At 44.0% G+C, this 21,024-nt stretch overlaps 1 protein-coding gene across 1 annotated transcript in view; it reads right to left on the reverse strand.

The window, feature by feature from the left end:
• The window catches only part of CFH (complement factor H), a 72,272-nt gene extending 60,962 nt beyond the window's left edge, over positions 1-11,310 (reverse strand). The window contains exon 1 of the mRNA XM_019530570.1: positions 11,028-11,310. Within this exon, the coding sequence (XP_019386115.1) occupies positions 11,028-11,088 (61 nt within the window). The 5' untranslated portion in view covers positions 11,089-11,310. The remainder of the gene's footprint in view (positions 1-11,027) is intronic.
• Positions 11,311-21,024: the final 9,714 nt, after the last annotated feature.

The following is a 21,024-nucleotide window of genomic DNA, read 5'->3' on the forward strand; positions in this document are numbered from 1 at the left end:
GCCACGGAGGCCCCCAACCATATGAGTGGCCCTCCTCTGGACCCCTCCCCAGGTTCCCCACGTTATAATATACTTCAGCTTTAAAATATCATGGCAGTTGAGTACAGGAAACTGCACAATCTTTTGCTAACACTTAAGTACATAGACACTGGAAAAATTTATCTTTAGGTATTGAGATGTAAAAATTATACTGATATTAAAGGATAACAACTGTTATATCCACATTGTTCTGTAGTGATACAAAACAAAATAGTGCCAATTTAAATCCTTCTTCATTCAAAGTCAAAGTTTAAATGATTAAGCTATTTTTGTATCACTATGTAACAAGTGGGAGTCCCAGGACCTGTCTAAACATAGGCCCACCCACTTGTCTTAGGGCCAGCCACCTGCCTCCTCATCTGCCATGCCTTGATGTTACTAATTATCCAATGTTAATCAGGGAGGCTGCCCATTTATCTGCCCCGATGACAACAGCCTATGTATAAGACTCTGATCTTCCCCTCTGTCATATCCCATGCCTCGCAGATGCTTCCTCCAGCTAGCTAACACTGGGACCCAAGCTCCAGAGTCTCATGTGGGACTCACGGTCTCAGCGCCTTCACCATGGGTTCTCTCTTTACACACACACTGAGCCCCAGGCCCTGTACACTGGACTCCAAGCCCGCACACCTCGGACCTCCAAGCCCACCTCTGGGATCAGGGCTCCAAACCCTCTCCCAAAGCCCTCCTTGAGCTATCCCATTATCCCTGGCCCTGGGAGCTTCCTTAAGAGCTCCCCAAGGCTCAGGGCCCTACCCTCCTGGAGCTTCATGCTGGCTCCTATATGCAGCCTCAGACATTCACCAAGAGTCTGGGCACTGCCACACGTCCCTCCACTGATGTGGGGCCTGCCTCAGTACTCTTGATGAGTCTGGGCTCCCCCTGCTCAATCTCACCCACCAGGGATGTGGGACTGGGGTTAGGAGGTACCCCAATGTACTTCAAGGGTGGTAACTGGCTTGGCATTTCTGGGGGGACTGTCCTGCCACAAACAGTCCTGCCAGGCCACCTGTCCCCAGCAGGGTGTAGTGTTCTGTCATGCCCAGGATCACGGGGCTGCCTCCTTTCCCATAGCTTCTGCCCTTACTTCCAAGATGTTACTCTGAGCAGAAGCCCAGCTGTTCCCTAACTGCTGGCAGCAGACTGCTGCCTCTTTGCAGTTCAGGACTCAGCCCTTATAGAGCCCAGCTGTATCCTACTCCCAATCAGGCCACTCTGCCTAATTGGCATTGCATGTAGCTGCAAGCTGCCTAGCTGCCACTCAGTCCTCTGCTAGTAACACTCTGTGCTCTGTTACACACTACAAGTTTGAGTTAAGAGCGATGGGCACTTCTGCCCAGAATCTCACTTTTAAGCATCTAAAGTGCGTTTTTGCATGACTTCAGTCAAAGAATATAAAAAGTGAGGACAGAGGTAACTCCATGTTTATCCTTATATTTTCTTTCCCATAACAGCAACTCCCAATCTTCCCAGCACCAAATGTGCAAGATGGATAAATATATTCCTGTACTTCCAAGAAACTAAGTTCTGCAGTCACCATATTTCCATCACTGTCGATGTCAATTTGTTTCCCCCAGCCTAGTGACAACACAGTCACCTGATCCCATTCTCCTAACCATCCTCTGCTTGCAAACTGGAAAAAACCTGCAATACTTGGCTGGGGAGAACTGGCTAATGATCATTGCTCCATGACCAGGAAGGGGTGGTATAGTTTCATTTCCCCAGCATGTGAGAAGCAGAAAACCCAGTTGGTCAGTTTTTATGCAAAAAATAAAGTTAATTTTATTGCAATATAAATTCTCATAATCTCTCGGTATTTTATATTTCACTAATATGAGCCCCTATAGTGTAAAGAGCACAATCTGTAACAGTTATGCCAAACCAAATGGAAACATTACAAACCCACTCATTAAAACAGAACATACAGTTAAGTAAAATTACTGCTTTGTGTCCACCAGAGGGCGCTCAGATGCTGTCAAAAAACACATGGTTGACACTCTTTAAGAGTGATGATCAAGACCCACTGAAAAATACTTGTTCTTTAATACTTTTTTTTTTTCAAATCGCTGGGTTGATATACGGTTTAACAGTCTGGAATCATTACATGCCAATCAGAAGCTAAATTGAAAATATTCCTTGACTTGACTGTCTCATGAATAGCTCTTACCTATCTTCCAATTGCCAAATTCTACATACTTTTCTTCTCACTTGAATTTGTCTGCAGACAAATCTGTGGAGTTGCATGAAACTACAAAGTGAGGGGACCTTCATTTTTGTTTGTGTATTTATAATACAGCTTTGCTATGCATTTGCATTCTTGAACTTGGAAAAGATTCAAGAATCTTCAAGAACAAGAACTTGAACTTGGAAAAGGCATGAATAGAATCTGGATATCACTGATATAGATACATATATAGAGATCTTCCTTTAATTTATACATTTAATTACATGGTGAAATTTTTCTTTAATGCATATGGGCAATTCTTATTGATTGCACATGCATATCTTAAAAGTAAATAAACTTTTTGATTTCAGCTTCACTGCTTTATTTGTCAAGTTACACCCTTAACAATATGTTTTGTTGACAAATTAAAATAAATGTCTTGCAATCATTTCCAAAGTTGTAAATTTTTTGTGTGTGTTTTAATGATATAATTCCGATTATATGAACTTTATGTAAGATTCCAGTGTAGTTTATATTCTCCTGGTATTTACATTCTCTTGGGCACCTCTTTAAGTTGCTCATGCAGCTGGGGATAGGGAAGTGTTCTATATTCCCTGGGGCTTGCATGAGTGCCTCATTTAAATGGGCTTATAAAAAAACTCAAGGAATATATAAAAAAAAGCATGTGGATATTCAGCTTCACATCTGCTTTTTAAAGGTTGGGAGTTCCCTATGTCTGATATCAGGAAAAGGCTCCTCATAGTCTTGGCACTCAGGAATTTTAGACACACACCATTTGGGGAAAAGGCAGGGTCAGTGCCATATTCCTTCCTCTCCTCCTGATCTCATAGCTTCTCCAGACCAGGATCACCCTGGTTTGGGGAAGGCATAGGGAGCAGGGCAGAGGGGGTGGCTGCAGCTAAAATGCCTATGTATACTCCCTCTTCCAGAAAGATTTTTAGCAGTGGAAAATTTCTCATAGATTTCCACCACTAGAAACAAATTCCTGTTCATATCCTATATCACACTTAGAACTGCATCATACGTTTAAACCTCACATCAAGCACAATTATGGAAGAAAAAAATACATATCATGCTTTGACTACAGGCAGTGCAAAATTCTAAGTCAGCATCCAGACGAGTGAGCTGTTGCAGCATCTGAAAGTAATTTGAGATGCTGCAAGAGGCACCCTGGGAACAAAAAAATGTTCCCCACGCTGCGTATTTGCAGTGTAGACTCTAATTTTGATACCAGGAAATCCTAGTATTAAAAAAAAAAACCATGCTGAAAAAAGGTGACACAGAGCACACTCCTGGAGTGTGCCCTGAAACAACCAGAGACTGGGTCCTACAGAGAGATGTTTTAGCACGTAGCCAGTGTCTCTGTGTCTGCCCCTTCCCCTGCTGCTCCAGCATGTTGCCTCAGTGTGATGGGGCAAATAGGAGCAGGGCAAGGCTGCAGCAGGGTCTTGGACCCAGGCTATGTCCCAGTAAGTAGGGATTGGGGGGGTGGGGGAACTGCTTGGGAGGGGTGGGTCCCCTGCCCACTCTCCCCTGCACAGTATATAGTCCCCCCCCCACTACCCCAGCACAGTGAACAGCCCCCTGTAGCAGCAGCAGCAGCGGCCGTTGGGGTATTCAGGGCCCGGTACTGGCAGAGCCCCTACAGTGTGGCAAAGGCCTGGATGCCTGGGACCCAGTGCTCCCTGTGCCACATGGAGCTAGCCCAGCCCAGGGATGTGTGCCTTCAGGCAGGACCAGGCCACTCCTGCTGTCACCCAGGGTCCCAGCACTGCATGTGAGAGCCATGCGCTCTTGGGTCAGGCTGGGTCCTGCTTCCATGGAGCCAGTACAGCCCAATGGCACACAGGGCACTTGTAGGCAGGACCCAGCCCAGCCTGAGGGCACCCAGCTCTTGTGTGTGGTGCTGGGAGCCTGGGTGACAGTAAGAATGGCCCGGTCCTACCTGAAGGTGTATGCCCACTCCCAGCCCGGGCCAAGGCAGCTGTATGTGGCACAGGCAGTATGAGGTGGCTGGGGCCATGCCGTTAGGGAGCTCTACAAGTACTGAGCCATAAGCACCCCAATAGCTGCTGCTGCAGGGGGGATAGAGGGAGAGTCTGTGCACCTTCTGGGGGGGAGTATCCTGAGCAGTTGCCTCCACCCTCACAGTCCCCTCACACCCCAACACACAGTCCCCCCAACCCCACAATGTCCTCTCACCCCCACAAACTCCCAAACAATCCACCCACAAACCACATACCGCCCAAACACCTATACAAACCTCCACAAACTTCACCCCCACAAACCCTATACCCATGCACAACCCACCCCAACACCCCATATTCCCCCCATAAATCTCACACCCTGTGTGCCCAGTTGCCAGACAGGATGGGAATGGACCTGCTGGCAGGAGCCATGGCTGCTAGGGCAACTGTCACACTGAAGCCCTGCCCTGTGCCCACACCAGTGCTGGGAAATGTGTCCTTAGCCTGGCGGGGGCGCTCCAGGTCCTAGCAACCACTTGGGTGTGGGATGGGATGGGGGAAGGTTGTGGAGGTGACAGCAGGAAAGTGTGTGAGAGAAAGGAGTCAGGGATGAGTAAGCTCTCTGGGTAGGAAAGGCCACCAGAGCCAGGCTTAGAGCCCCCCTGTCCCCCTAAAGCAGGCTGTGCAGGGGGAGGCTGGTTTGGAAGGGAAAGTGCTTGCCCAGTCCTTGACTGGGTCCCTGAGACCCAGTCAAGGACTTCCCAGGAGTGACACAGGGATCACTGGGGCCTGTAAATAGGTACAGGGAGCAGAACAGCAGTGGTTGGCACTGCTCAGAGTCACAAAGCAACAGGTAGAAGAGCTGCAGCTGGACTCATGGTATGGAGCTGCTGCTAGGAGGGAGCTAGTGGGGGCAGGCAGAGGCTGTGGGTTAGGAATGAGGGGTACTGGCAGGGCTGTGGGTTCAGAGTGAGAAGCAGGGGCAGAGGCAGGGACAGGGCACTGGCACATCAGTGCTGCTCAGTTCCTCACATCCTGGTGAGCAAAAGGGGCAGGGGCAGCTCTGATTTTTCTATGATAAAACAACCAAAAGCAAACACCAAAGTACATAGGTATTTAGAGTTTATTTTACTATGATGCAGGCACAGCTGGTGAAATGAGACCCGAGGGGCGGTGGAGTATTTCACAGAAGTGAGAGGAGGTGGGGTTTGCAGCCAGCTAGGGGGGTGGACCTGGTGCTACAGATGGCTGGGCACTCTGACCAGTAGCAGGGAGGCTGCAAACCTCCCCACCTCCCGTGGGGTGCTCCACCGCCCCACCAGTCTCAGTTCACCAGCCACACCTGTTATGATGATAGAGACACTGGTAGGCTTCTAAATTGCTTTAAAATTGTAAATATATCAATAAATCATTGCCTAACTGATCTCTCTGTATATAGTGGAGAATTTGGCGGGGGTTATCAGATAATTTGGAATTTTTAAACAGGGAACACAGGGATCTCTGCTGGTGAGGCAAGTGGCAGAATCCAGGCAGAAGAGCCTAGCCAGGGCCAGCACTGGTGACCCAGCTGGAGGGCAGATGAGGTGGCTGACCTGGTCATTTGGGGCCAGGAGGACATGCTTCGACATTTTGAAGTGGGCCACTGCAAGGAACACATCTTCTGGGTGATAGCTGTCCAGATGGCAGAGCATGGGCACCAGAAGTCATGATAGGAGTGCAAGCCAAAGGCTAACTGTGAAGCCATGGCCCACTGGGAGCCCAGAAGTGCAGGCAGCTCTGCTACAGTGCCTGTATCACAGCCCAGGTGGCCATGCAGTCCCTGTCTTGGTCTGGCAAGCATACAGCCATAAGGCCACAGGCACAAATCTCCACAACAAATTTATGCTTATGCCTGCCCTGAGTGCTTTCCCACAGTCTTGGGCCCCCACTCCACTTCTGCCCCTGCTCCCCTCTTTCCCACTTACCCTCCAGACTCTGCTCCCCCTCCTGCCCTTCCCTGACAAGCCTCTGCTTCCTGTTTACTCTTGCCCCATGGCAGCAGGATCCATCCCTGTTTTAGCCTGGGCACTGAGCACATCTCCAGCCTAGGCCCCATAGCAGCCATGCCAGGTGTGTGCCACTGCTACAGGGCTGGGGTGGGGCCATCCTTAGTCCTCAGACCAAAATAGGGATGGAGCCTACAGGCATGAAGCATGGGTAAGAGGGGAATGAAGTGGGGCAGGTGGGGAAGCAGAGGCTGCATATGGTGAAGGAAATGTGGGAGGGAATAAGCTGCAAGGAGAACAGCGGGGTGCAGGGGGAGGGCAGGGGGCTTATACCCAGTTCTAAGAAGAGGGACTTCTTACGCCTATGAGGGTGACTCAGAGGAAAACACTTACGCTCTCTATTTAAAGAATGATGGCTCTAAAAGTCAATTTAGAAATGTTGGAGGCACCTAGAGCTGGTCTGTAGAGATCATTGACCTGCCCTTCATGGAAGTCTCAACTTCTATGTCAGGCTGCATATTATGAGTCAGATCCTATTCCACCTATGGGAGTCTAAGAGGATATAGGTATACAAATGCAACTCTATTCCACTCCACTCAAATTCCTGAAAATCCATTAATGCATCTATGGCAGATCTATGTTAAAAAATTTGTGGGTAATAGGATCCTATTTCAGCATCTAAGTTAATTTAATAAGTGGAACAGAATCTGGCCTAGCATTTTACTTAAGACCCAGAATGCTTAGCCCCTTTACTGCGAGCAGCTATCTAAGGGTCATGTGAAATGCTATACTGTGAACCACACATACATTGATCCCTGTTAGTACTAGCTTAAGTTTGAAACAGTCATGTTGAGGCCACCAGGGGGCACAGAGTACTGAAAGGTAAAACTCCAACACCCCCCCACACACAGACACACACACCCCATTCTGGATTTCCTCCCCACTCTCTGCCCCTGGTGCTCCACTAGTTTCCCCCTGCCTCCAGTGCTCCTTCCCTGTACATTGGGGTTCTCTCTTGCTCCCCACCCTCAAATGCTCATGCTTACTTGTGGCTTCCTGTGCTACCTATGCCGAGAAAGTGTGCAGGAAAGGGCTAGCTTACCTGCCCAACCACCACTGTCACTGCTGGGCTGCTACTCTTCTCTAGGCTGAGCCCACCCAGAGACAGCAGCCAGGCATTCAGGTTAACCTTTCCTTGCCTGCTCCCTGGAGACAGACAATGCAGGCATCCACATGTAAGTGAAGGGGAAGAGTGGTAGGGGCAGTGAGCAGGGATCTGTTGTGCTGGGGAGAGTTTGGCGGGGTGGGCAATGGGCCTGAATCAAGCCAGCAGGGAAAGGGGATATATGGGGTGTTTCCACTAAGGCAGGGGCAGGCAAAATATGGCCTGTGGCCTGCCAGGACATTCTATCCAGCCCACAGGGCACCTAAGAAGTTTAGAAAATTCATATTTATCTGCTCCTGGCTGTCTGTCAAAGGAAGCTGACAGGGGAAGCTGGTAGGAGTCAAGAGAAAGGCCAGGCCAGGCCAGCCCCACCTCACCCCACCCCCTACCTTCTCCTACCCCTACCCCTACCCTCCCACCTGGAAGCCCCTACCCCTACCCCTACCCTCCCACCTGGAAGCCTCTGTCTGCAGCTGCTCCAGCACCACATGGCCCCCAGCTACATCACTGGACCATGGGAGTATGGAGTGGCATTGGTACCCCAGGTCCAGAAGTGGGAGAGGAGTGTGCATGTGTGTCTGTGCAATGAGGGAGGGGGAGACAGAGAGCAGTGAGGGAAGGAGAGAGAGAGAGAGTGCAATGATGGAAGCACACACAGAGTGTGTGTGTGTGCGTGTGTGTGTGTAGCAAGTGAAGAACACAGTGTATGTGTATCTGTGTGTGTGTGCATGTGTAGCGAACGAGGCACACTGTATGTGTGTGTGTGTGTGTATGCATGCGCAATGAGGGAGAGAATGTGTGTATGTTTGTAGGGTGACCCCCACCATACACATGCACCCACAACCCCCTTGCACTGCCATACACGCAGACCCCCACACCCACACCCTTCACACTCCCCAGGCACCCTCCCCCCACACACAGTCCCCCACAAACCCCATACACCCCCCCCCACATATCCACACATACCCACATGCTCCCTCACCCCAGACCTATCCACCCCACAGACACCCAACACCCTCCCCCACATATCCACACTTCCATAGCCTCCCACAAAACTATACCCACGCCCATGCGCCCACACCCCCCACAGTATACAAGAGTAAGACTTTATTTTAAACTATTGTGCAATCACTTCTATGTATACTACACAAACACATGTAATTAGGACAAAAATATTTTTTGAAACCAAATTAATGAATGTTGTTGATGTTTGATTTTTAGAATATAATTTGGTATTTTTCTCGTTCTGAGATGGCAAAACTCCTTGCTGAAAGGAGGATTTCTGGGGGCAAAAGAAGGGGCTTCTTGTGGCAAAGGTTAGGGGGCAGGACTTCCAGTCCCAAGATGGCAACCAGGGGGCGGGGCACCTGTCAAGGGGTGGGGCTATTCATGTGGTCCTCAACAGCTTGCCAGAACTCGGTAAGTGGCTCTCCACCTGAAATAATTTCCTGCCCCTGCACTAAGGTGTAGCTTAGAGTGACTACATATTAATATAACACAAGATGGGTAACATGGATCATCCTACCCTGCAGTGGCATAAAATTGAGCCACAAAGCAAATGATTAAAACCAGTTTCAGGTGTTATGTGTGAACAAGCCAGGATTTAAGAGCTCCAGGAGCCACCTAAAATTACTATATAACAAGACCCTGGTAACTGATCACTAATTATGTACATCTCTTGTATAATAACCTAGTAGTTAGATCACTTGCCCAGGAATTGGCAGGTCTGTATTCTGAGTTTTTGTCACCCTATGTGACACAAGCCTGAGCAAGGGATCTAGCCACTAGATTATTACACGAAAGTCATGTCTTGCCAATATGAATTACTCTTTAAAATTTAGATGCCTAAATCCTGCCTAAATCTTTTTTTGGGGGGGTACTACTTCGTTGGTCTAATAAAATATATCACCTATGACCCAAGAACTTTGTGTAAATCTTGTTTAAGCACTTATAGAACCAATCTGGATCTAGCCCTTAGGCATGAACAAAGATAGCATCAAATGGAATAGAGTTCAGATGATTTAGAGGCCTATATTCCAGTCACAACCTGATATCCTTCTATTGATTTAATTTCAATTATTCCCAATTTGCACAAATAGAAATTGGGAGGAAATCCAGACCTTAAAGTCTATAAGGCAAAATCCAGGCCCCAGTTAAATCCGTAGGAGCATTGGCATTTACCTGAATAGATCTAGAATCTAAATCATCACAATTATATGACCATAATTTGAGGTGTAGGAAGAACCTTATTATAAAAACAACGGCTACAATAGCTTCAAAATAAAGAAGAAAATAAACTCCAAGAATTGGAAGCCCTTGGAAGCTTTTTAAAGACAATATGAGATCTATAATTCACATAAACATTATTGATGGCCAACACTGAGACACAAATTGTACAACCAATTTATATCAGTGTAGATCTAGAGCTGTTCCACCATGGAAAATAGATTTTCTGCCAATTTGCAGTAGTTTACCTCCTAGTTAAATCTGTCCCACATAATCAAATACTGTCTTATTTACATAAAGTCAATTTATAATTTCCCTGACCTCTATAGATGGTGGGTATAAAAAAAGAAACCAGATTTTGCTTAGTTTTCTCACCAAACTTCAAATGTACTTGTTTATTATTAATGCTGTTTTGAATACAAAAGAGATTTTGGCAAAATCTTTGTAAATTAGAATTCAATTCATAATTTTTTTTTGTTCAAGTTAAAATAGAAATATATACTAAACAATATATTTTAATTATGGACTTTCCTACTAAAATTATTTCTAGCCCACTGAATTCTTTTGAAAGGGAAAAAAACCCCTGAAAAATATTCTGGGCCTAACCTGCCATCTTTAATCAAATGAAAGCCCCAAGCCATGAAATCAGTAAAATAATCTGTAATTAAAAGCACCCAGAAATTCTTCCCCTGCAAGTGTAGCTACAGGTCCCTGATAGCAGACATGGATAGCAAATTATTATGTATGCTGATTAAAGGATATAGACATTCTTATATTTGAAAACAAGCTCTTCAGAAATCAAAAAGTCTGTTTCTCAGTGTTAGTTCTGTGCTACAGAGAATTTCAAGGCCAGCTGTAAAGCACTCACCTAAAAAATGCAAAAAAGTTTCCTTACATACACTTTGCTCTTTTAAAAAATAATTTCTCTGTCATTGAGTCATGGAAAGTAGATTTAAAACGTATGGATATTTTGGAAGCACTCATCCCAGTCATAAATCTTTTGCTTAGTAATTTACTGTAATAAAATATAGCAAAATTTAGTTTACAGAATATTTTATTAATCGTTCAACATAGAAAATAATATTCATATTTGTCATATACATTCCACAATTTTAATTTGCAATTATTAGATACTAGATTTCACTACTTTAACTACTGTACCACAAATTAATAGATTTACAAGTTGATAAAAATAGTAGAAGTTGGTTTGATTCTTGTTCATTTGCATGTAACTAGATTACATTTTAGCTTCATTGGGCAGCATAGCATAATATAGACAAATACAGAGATGAAATCACTCACACTATAAGATAGTGAGTATGATGATCACAGGGCAAACTTTTAATTACTTTTAACTCTCAGACTCCAGTGTAATATCAACTTTTTCCTTTGATTTATAAAATGCATCATCAAGCAAATTTTTGTTAAGATATGTCTTTCATTTTAACTACAGTACTTACCATTTTGGGCAGAACAACATGTCCAGAGGAGGAGCAGTACACCGTAGCCCAGCAGGATCATCTCAGTGTTTCAGAAACAAACCAGACACATTTAGAGTGGAAGGTGGTGTTTGTGGTTGCTTTGAGCTACATACACTCAGGTTTTGATCACTAACTGTTCCTGGAGCTGACCTTGCAAAGCTTTATTCTCTGACTTCAGCAATCACTTCCCCTAATCCTCTTGCAACATGTAATAGGCTAGTTCTTTTTGCATAAATGTATTATGCAAACCTAGTTTTGCCTCACTAATTTTGGTTGGCTCTGCCTTTTATGTTGTTTGCGTTTCCCTCACACTTCATACTTGTGAGTCATCATAATCTTCCCCTCCCCCCACCCCTGACTCATTCAATACAAACCCAAAGCAGTCTTTTTTGGCTAGGAAAACAAATACAAGTTGTTTAAATGAATCTGAGGTTTGGTTTTTTTGAGGCTCCTCTTTTTGTCTTATATATGTTTGATTAATTAAATATAAATTATGTTGGAACAAGCTGCTAGTTCATATAACTATAAATGAAAAAGGAAGGGAAAAGGATATAAGCAACTATGTATATTTTAGTCTAACTTGTGTTGTAGGGTCTAAATTATGAAGGAACACAAAATAAGATGTGGAAGGAAAAGGAAAGTGGAATAAAATCCAATGTACTAAAGAGGGGTTTCAAATTATATTTTAATTCTGAGAGACAACTAATTATTTTAGTAAAGAGAAGTGTGGTAGATGTAGTTGGACACCAGTAAAATATTTGAAAGGTGCCATTCAGAATATTATTTGTGAAACAATATTATTTGTGAGTAGATAGACACATACAAGAATTGTAATATGGGTAAGAAACTATGGGAGATTTCTAATAAAGATAATCTTGGGACTCTCTATATTTTATACACTCATTACTGGTCTTGGCCTCAAAAGTAGGAGTGTGCTATTGAAATCAACTGATGAGAAATGTTTGGTGACATTGTCAATATAGAGGAAGACTGATATAGCATACAAGAGGAAGTAGATGACCTCTGGGATTAGAGTAATAGAAATGGAATGATATGTAACAATACACAGTGATGTAGTAATAAGAAATAACAATTTCTGCTTTTAATTGGAGCCTCACCTATTGCAAGTAATAGATGAAGAGAAAGATCTGAATGCATTAGTCTTTCATAAAATAACTAAGAGCCAATGTGATGAAGCCATGAAAAAGTCAACTACAATCTTAAGATGTATGAGGCGAAGCAATTCCAGTACAGATAGATATATCCTAGGTGAGCCTGGGTGAGACTTCATCTGGATGCTATATACAATTCTGGTTATGTATGCTCAAGGAATATTAACTTAAATTGGACCAGAAGTTGAGCAGGGTTACTAGGATAGTCAAGTAATGGAGAGTTGATTTGACCAAAACTCAGGAGTTGGGGTCTGTAAGAAACTTAAATTATTTATTCTCATGCAGATGAAAACTATTTTTTCCCAATTTTTTCATTGATTAAAAACACCACAAAATCATGCCAGAAATCCTGGGAGATTATGTTTCTGAAATAAACAATTCTCCCTTGTTTCCTGCAGTTTCTGTCTGAAATGTACATTTTTGTCAGTGTCACTGTTGCTTCAAAATCAATGGGTCCTAGGTTGTAGAATAGAATATATGGCAGCTCTGCCCTTGGGCTGAGGATGTGAGGGGGCAGGCTTCTCATTATCCTTCTGATAAACCCTGCCTGCAAACTGATGAATCTCCTCAAAACTAAGAGGTGATATCTTTTATTAGACCAGCTAGATTTTTGCAAAAACATTCTTTTAACTGCAGGCTTTTGGGCATGAACACTCTTCATGAGGCATTGGAGAAAGGATTGTAAAAGTTCTGGGTAGAAATTCAAGTTCATATTTCATAGGACAATTGAAGATGTGCTAAAATCTGTTTGGAACTTATGTAGATTAGGCTTAGAGAAAATGTTGGAATAGTCTGTGTACTCTGAAGTTGTTTGTTGGTAAACAGGGTGAAGTCATATTTCCTTTTGGTTGTGGTGTTTCATATTCCACAGAGGAGTAAATGATGGAAATATGAACTTGAATATGAATTTCTACCCAGGAGAACTTTTACAATCTTTTCTCTGATGCTTCATGAAGGGTGTTTGTGCCTGAAATTAAAGATTTTTTTTTGGCAAAAATCTAAGTGGTCTAATAAAAGATATCACCTTTACCACAAGTCCTAATTGCTTTTTCCTCTATACCAATATGGGTACAGCCTGGATACCCCACTCAAAACTAAGATGTTTTCATGAAACATTTTGGGTGCAGTAAATCAAAATTTTCCTATGAAACTCAATGTGGTTAATTCTGTCTGGCTCTACTGGAAGAATTTATAAAAGGAGACTAAAGGAGCTTGGTGCTTTCTACAAATGCATCAAGGCACTAAAGCGCTTTAAACTAGAAAACAAAGATGGTGAAAACAAAATGGCCATTGTCATGTGTAGGTGTTATAAGGCTTCAGCCTCTTCTTTGTAGGTGCCTTGTTCCTAAGCAACGTCAGAATGAGGCTTGGCTCAGGTGCCACCTAGATGGTACGGGTGCTGCCCTTACTCGCCTGCCACATCTTCATTGTTGGGGAGGCAGTTCCCTTTAGGTGGCCCCTGAGTAGTGAAGAGGTCTCAATCCTGGTCTTTTCTTCATGGGGCTCCAAACCTCCCCTTTACCCCACCCTCACCACTTCCAAGGCCTGGACTGATGCTGTACCTGGCAGGTCTTCCCCTGGATGGTCTCTCCTTTCACCCAGGTCGCCCACCTGCAGTGCTTCGGGCCTTCTTGGCCAACACAATCTCCCCACTGCCGGTTCCTTGGCTTCAGGCCACCTTAGGCTCATAAACTTGTCCTGTCTCAGGGCTAACTAGGACTTCAGAAATGAACCAACAGAAAATATTCAACCTTCTGCCGATGAGCCCCTGGGGTCCTATCTCCCAGGGTCTGCTTGGTTACTCAAAATGGAGAAAGAAAAAGAAGGAGGGACTTACTCATACATTTTCTCCCAGTGTCCGTGGAAAGGGGGGGCATCCGCCCTATTTCCCACCCCGGTTTGTCGCCCCTGCATGACTGCTTCTGGGCCCCAACTGACTTGGGGTCACTCCCTAGCTGTTTCCAAGCAGGTGAGGTGCTCAGTTCCCTTGCTGGGCTGCTCCTTCCCTGCTGGGCTGCATACACAGGCTAGCAGCTCCCTGCCACCATCTCTCACTACTATACCTGTAGCGGTGCTGCTCCCAGGAGTCCCCTGGCTCTTCAGGCTTGGGCTTCCTCTCTGCCCCACCAGAGCCTTCCCTCCGCCTCTCAACTCTCTCCCTCTGTCCTCCACTTGGGCAATCCTCCTGTGCTCTGCCAGCGTCTCCATGTCATCGTATTGCTCCTCCCTTGCTGGCTGCACAGCTGTTCTCCCAGCTGCTTTTTGAGCCTCCTGTGCTTCTCCGAGGCTCCGCCCATGTCCCATGCTGATCTGCAGCTTCAGGCAGCTCCAGAATTGTGGAGCCTGCATCCACAGTTGTCCCCAGCTGCCGCTCGACCCTGTCACTGTGGTAGGTATTGGGTGCCTTGGGCGGGGGTCTGGGACATCCTAGAGGGGCTTTTACTTCCCCTCTCACAGCCATAAACTGGCCATGAAGAAATTCAAGATAGAAAATAGAAAAAAAAAAATCTTACCATCAGATTCCTGAGGCTCTGGAACAGCCGTGGAACATCCTGCCACGCCTGGTCTCGTATAGGCACTCTCTGGTGGCCTTCAAGCACACACCTGGTTCCAGCCGAGGGGTATATCTCTGGGACCTGGATTTTAGGTTACTTTCCACCCCAAGGGAGATCCTGACACTCGCCTGCCACAACTTGATCTTCTTTTCTTCAGTTGTAGGGCTCTTTCTCGTGGGTTCTTGCAGACCGGGTGCTGCCCTCTGTGGGTGCTCTTCGGGTTCCACCTCCTCTACACCCCTGCCATGTGCCAGCCCTCAGGACTGCTGGACGATGGGTTGCTGGCCTGTCCCCTTTTGATGTCCCCATCTGTCCTCGCCTCACCTTGTCTGTCCCTGGATGACTCTTGTGCCCTGGATGATGGAGACATGGGATCGTCTCAGTCCCTGTGTCCCAGGTCCCTCCAAGGCTTCTGCAATATCACCCTGGTCTCTCTTCATGACTCGGGACCCCTTAGAGGGTCCTTCCCTGATTCGGGCTCCAGGTGCCCTCCAAAATAAAGTGAAAGAAAGAAAGAAGTAAAGAATAAATTGCCCATCCCACTTATTGGTCCAGCATCTGCGGTCCTCAAGATCCCTCTATGCTGTCCTTCTTTGACCTGGCTGTCCCGCTGAGCCGAGTGTGAAAACTTCTTAATGTAGTTAAGACTACTCTGGCGGGTCTCCATCCTACCCCTTCTGGAGCTATAGGCCTTGCCGAGTTGCAGCCCAGGGAGTAGCTTCACCCTTGGGTGTCCTTGCTACCTTCCCTGCCATTTCTCTGCTTCCAGCTTTTGAATCTTCCAGGAGGTGTTTTTTTCTGACGTCATCTACTGACGCTGCCCCCAGCTGGCAATAAAAGTGGCTGATGAACCATGCCAGCTGCCCTTCTTGGCACAGCTCTGCTTTTCCTAGGGGAGGTAAGTATGTCCCCTTTTCAGGGCTTTCTTTCTCTTTTTCTGGGCAGGTCAACACTGCCTCGGGTCCTGCCATGGGAGGCCATTCCTGTGCCTCTGCTTTTGTCTATCTAGGACACAGCCCTTCTTAAATAATTTTTAAGATGGAGTAGTAGAAATTTCTGAAGAACAGATGATGCGATTCACTCCAGTCCTACATTCCCAATTCATTAATCTCAATGACTAAACTTCTGCTAACTATAATAGAAGTAGGTTTAAGCCCCTGTTCCCCTCCTCCCATTTCCTCCCCCATCCCTACAGTCTTCCACAGAGAAGACCAATTCATTCTAAATCAGATTTTAAATTTCATTTGGGCTACAATCATAATATCCTTGCTAACCCCAAATCATTAAGAAAAGTGAGATTGGGCCTTTGCAGAAACAGCTATGCCAGGAAAAGTGACTGAACAAAACTGGAGGAGAGAGAGGCAGAGGGCAAGTGAGTGAATATTTTTGTAGGAGGTAAAGAATTTTCTTACAAAGTGCTATTACTCCATATCAAGTAACAAAAGGCAAAGTAATTTAAGCAGTTATAAAACCTGGAGATAATAGAATTTCAGTTGTCATAAGGTGAGAACTGCTGCTGGTGGGATTGACTAACTCAGCCTATATGTAATCACATATGCCCCTGTGCTTGTTGGCAATCTGCCACCCTCAACTGTTTATGCTACCATCAGCTCATGAGAATTATGAACCCAGTTATCCAGAGCAAAGATGGCAATATTTTCACAGAACGGGCAATAAATTAGTTATCTTTCTTCCCAGGGGCAACTAAACAGATCTTCTTTTCCTGTTCATAACCCCATTACAAAATAAGAATGGCCTACAATAAGATCTTCATGGAAGTTCATTTAACTTATTTTAACCCCAATGAACACCTTCAAGAGCAAATTGGATGCTTATCTTGCTGGGATCCTATGACCCCAGCTGACTTCCTGCCCTTTGGGCAGGGGGCTGGATTCGATGATCTTCCGAGGTCCCTTCCAGCCCTAATGTCTATGAAATCTATGAAATCTATGAACAGTGTGCAGCCATATAGGACTCTTCAGACCACTAGTAGCCTATTGACTAAAGTTAAAAAAGTTCTGAACTGTTGACATGATTTTCAATATCCAGACATTTGCTTTTTAACAATGTTAATATTAAAATATCAGCACACATTCCCTTCCCTCCCCTTTCCTGGACACACACACACTACAAAGTTGGGCTGGATTTCATTTTTAAAAACTCTCTCTCTCTTTCTCTCTCTCTCTCTCCCTCAGACATGCACAAAATATCCAGAAGACTAGATGAGAATTTATGTATACTTTACAAAAAGGTTTTGTTCAGGAAAGTACTTAACACAGGAGCAGTCACACTAATTTCAAGAGGAAAACTCATATGTTTTAAGTTCCTTGAATATCTTCCTGCATCAGGACCCAAATGATAGGAATTATATTTTTGCAAACACATTTATGTGACTGCTCCCATCCCATAGTTTGGACATATTTCTGATATTCTGGCATAAACGAATGTTCACTACAGGCATATAAGTTTTTTTATAATGCAAAACACAGTTAATTAATTCTGCTTGTACCATATTTCTGGGTATAAGATAAGAAAATATCATTCTGACTCCTACACATTGCATCTCCATGCAATTTCCATTGTTAATGCATTTCAGAATTATGAAATACAAGGGGATCAATAATTGAAATTAAAATATTCTAGTAATTATAGTTTTAGAGAAAAATAATGAGCTAATTTAGTGCATACCTTATTATATCTCTACATTTATCTTGCATTTTCTAATACAAATATGGATAGATATTGTTAACTTTTGTGGGTTTTTTTACTTTTTATGTCCTTGAGCAAACAAAATAGTGGTATGCCACCTGGAAAATTACAGATGGTATAAAAATCTAATTACCTTTAACTATTAAACCACCCTCCTGGATTGCCATTCTACATTCAAGAATAAAAATGGTGCTCATATATGACACAGCAAAATGCCTTCCCTTGCTGTCTGTAACATCTGTGCAAATAAGACTTTTGTGTTTACAGTAGGGTCACAGACTACTTCCGTATCCTCTCTGCCTTTTTCAGTGTATTTTGACATTTAAAATGATGTCTCTTATTAGTATTCTGTTCAGTATGAATTATCAAATATTCCCAGCATTTCTCTTTCCTCCCTCCCTTTGTATTTTTGACCCACAGCCCTCCACTAACTTCTTTGTCTTTAGTCTGGACTGCCTCAGTCCTCTACTCTTCCCAACTCATTATCCAGATGCCTATTCCAGCAGAACACAGTGCCTATTATTTTAATCTGTGGTTAAAATGCAGACTGTTACATACTAACATATAGATACTCAAAGGGTGTGGCTTTTTTCTTAAGATTAAAATAAGTACTCTGTTTGCAATGTTTGTTTCTCAAATATGTCAGTATTGTGCTTATGTAGGTGAAACAGAGAAATATGCAGAATATATAATCAGTATAAGTAGGAAAATGTAAATAAGATTTTAAATTGTTCAGTTTTGAACATCTAAGATCTTTAATAAAAGCAAGCCTTTTTGGTATGAGTTCTATAGTCCTTTAATAAAAAACCCATCATATCTGGAATGAGATATAATAATGAAGGTAGAGAATATGCTGGGGGTTGTGCTGCTGCTTATACAACACTATGATGCTTGTTAGTGATTCTTCATGAATAAAATTATTGTATAGTACATCATGCCCCACTGGTAGCTAAATTGATAATTTTAAACTACAGGTTGCTGTGCCATAGCATCTATTCAGTGCACAACTCAGTGACCCTGCCAGAGTACTAAAACAAGAATTTGTCTGCTGAGGACTATTAATTTGGAGATTTTTAAAATTAAGCAATACAATATAAGTATAAGTCATGAAATGACATGTGGACACAGGCAGGCAGAGAAGGAAAATGAGACACTGCTGACTAGCAAGGGATGCAGTCTTCTCAGTACATTAGCAGCTCACCCATTGTCAGTGTTTTGCAGGGAGGGATTTGATAGGCTTAACAGAGTGTCTTTGCACATGTTTATAGGAAACGCTACTAAAGTATGGGAGCAGCAAGAAAGAATGCACAAAGGTGTTTGGTTGAAAATAAAACAAATAGGCAATGGAAATTTGCATCGTAGACTGATCAGAGGCAGAAACCAAGCTCTGGAGCAGGGCTGTCTAACTGGTCTCCCATAGGGTTAAATTGCACTTCCCAGGCTCTGCCCCTCCCCCCTCCCCCCCTTCATCATCTGCAAAAACAGTTGGGGTCTCTGGGCTCCCTTTTCTTCTGGTGTTCCCTTTCCCACAAGGTATTGGCAGTGCAGCATAGCCCTCAATGCTGGAGAAGCCCACAACCAGAGGTACCTGAAAAGCGTGATTGCAGTGAGTAAGCCCACAGCCAGGGAGCTACGGGTGAGCTGGAGTGCCCAGGTGCATAATGCAGCAGAGGGGAGGGCACTGGGAAGTGTGGTGCATTGGAATACACATGGTGGTGGGTGGGCGGCATTAAAATGTGGCTCCAGGGGCCCATTGTCCCCAGTGGTGTGGCACCTGTCAGTGTGGTCCACAGAACATGTGGCCTTCACCTGCTTTCATGTTGAACTGTCCTGCTCGAAAAGAATGAATAAGGTATGAGAAATATGGTGAAGATAAAGCATGAAAGGGTTAGGATGTGCAATCAAAATAGGCAGTTTGTGTTAGATCTGGCATGCAAGAGGCAGTCAATGAAATGGTGCAAAAGAGGGTTCATACGTTGATTGTGATGGGTTAACATGGCATAACACGTTGAGGGTGGCGGGTTAGGAAAATGAGCTCTGCAGCAGCATTCTAAATGGATATAAAGAGGGCAAGATCACACGGGTCACTCTCGACAAGACACAAAACGATGGGAGTCTTGTTGTGGGGCTGAATGGCAGAAGCTTCTGAGAGACCATGGCCTGACTTGGGATCAAGACACATCTACCTTTTCACCCAAAGTACTAGTCCTTTTGGAACAGAAGTAAGGTGCAGTATAATAGAAGTACAAGGAGAAGCCTAAACTGATGCCCATCCTGTATAATTGCACTCTTTGGAAAAAATAAGGAACACTACTTATGAGCACAACTTATATTTACAATTAAAATGCACCTGTCCTCACATCATTTCACTTTACTGTGCCACCAGTGATGCCAGACATAGACAGTCATTTGTCTATCTTTTCCCAAGGCATTTCCATCCTTTCTTTCAGTGTTGTTCTTTGTCTCTGGCTAAGCCACTAAGCTTCTCCTCCTCCTTTTTTGTAAACAACACCTACCACACACAATATAAAATAATAATAGCATAAGCAGAAGTTGGGAATAGTATTTTTTTAATAAAAAAGAAGAAATAAATATTTCTGAGTGATCCACAGTCATTAGATTGTGCACAGAGGAGATCTGAGTAACTGTATGATCTGTTAAGTCTTAACTTCATCTCTCTTCCTCTTTCCTTTCCTCTTACTGTATCAGGTGTTGGATGCAGTTTCAGCTTTCTGGCATTGCTTTCAAGTGGCATTGCAATTTATTTTTTGGCTTGGCAGCCCTGACTCAGAGGCTGAACTGCAATAAATTAGCGGCACAGCTCAATGCTGGTTTATTATTCTCACATTATAAATTGTCATTGCCTTAGTTTCATTGTTTAGAACGGAAAAACACTTCTATGGTCAAAACATTAAACCAGGACACTCGGTGTTCCATTCCTGGCTCTGACAGACTTTCCATAGAATCACGCACAAGTCATTTAAACTCTCATTGCTTCAATTCAATTCCCCCGAGGTAAAAGATGATAATAATTCTCTTCTACCACGCTCAGGTCTTTTTGTGTATATGTAGTGGGATCATGAGAGCAAGGCTGTGCAGTGCCTGGCCAAAAGGATTGTTTATCTTTAGATGGCATGCAAAAGGACCTGATAAGAAGTGGGCTGTTTGGGTACTAATGCTATTCAAATAAATAGTAAAGACATGTTTAATTAAATAGGGAAATCAACTTAATCAGCATGCAGAATACTGAAAATATAGTACAAGACAAACACATAGGAAACATGAAATGCTCTTCTCTCTCAATTTTGCTGAAAAATATATTAGCAATAACTGATTGGCAGTAATAAGTCATGGAAAATATTTTCAGATTGAGGAGTTTACTGCTTAAGCTACTGAAATTATGTACTATGAGAAAAACAACATTTTCTGGCAAGAAAATCACTTCAGAGGTATGTGAGGGCAGATTTAACAGCTCAGGTTATGGGTATGTTCTGCTGAAGATTGCATCTTTGCCAGCTGCTTCTGAAGTAGTATTGAAAG

This window comes from Crocodylus porosus, unplaced genomic scaffold (genome assembly GCF_001723895.1).
Source record: "Crocodylus porosus isolate Cpor-Errol unplaced genomic scaffold, CroPor_comp1, whole genome shotgun sequence".
NCBI classification, from domain to species: Eukaryota; Metazoa; Chordata; order Crocodylia; family Crocodylidae; genus Crocodylus; species Crocodylus porosus.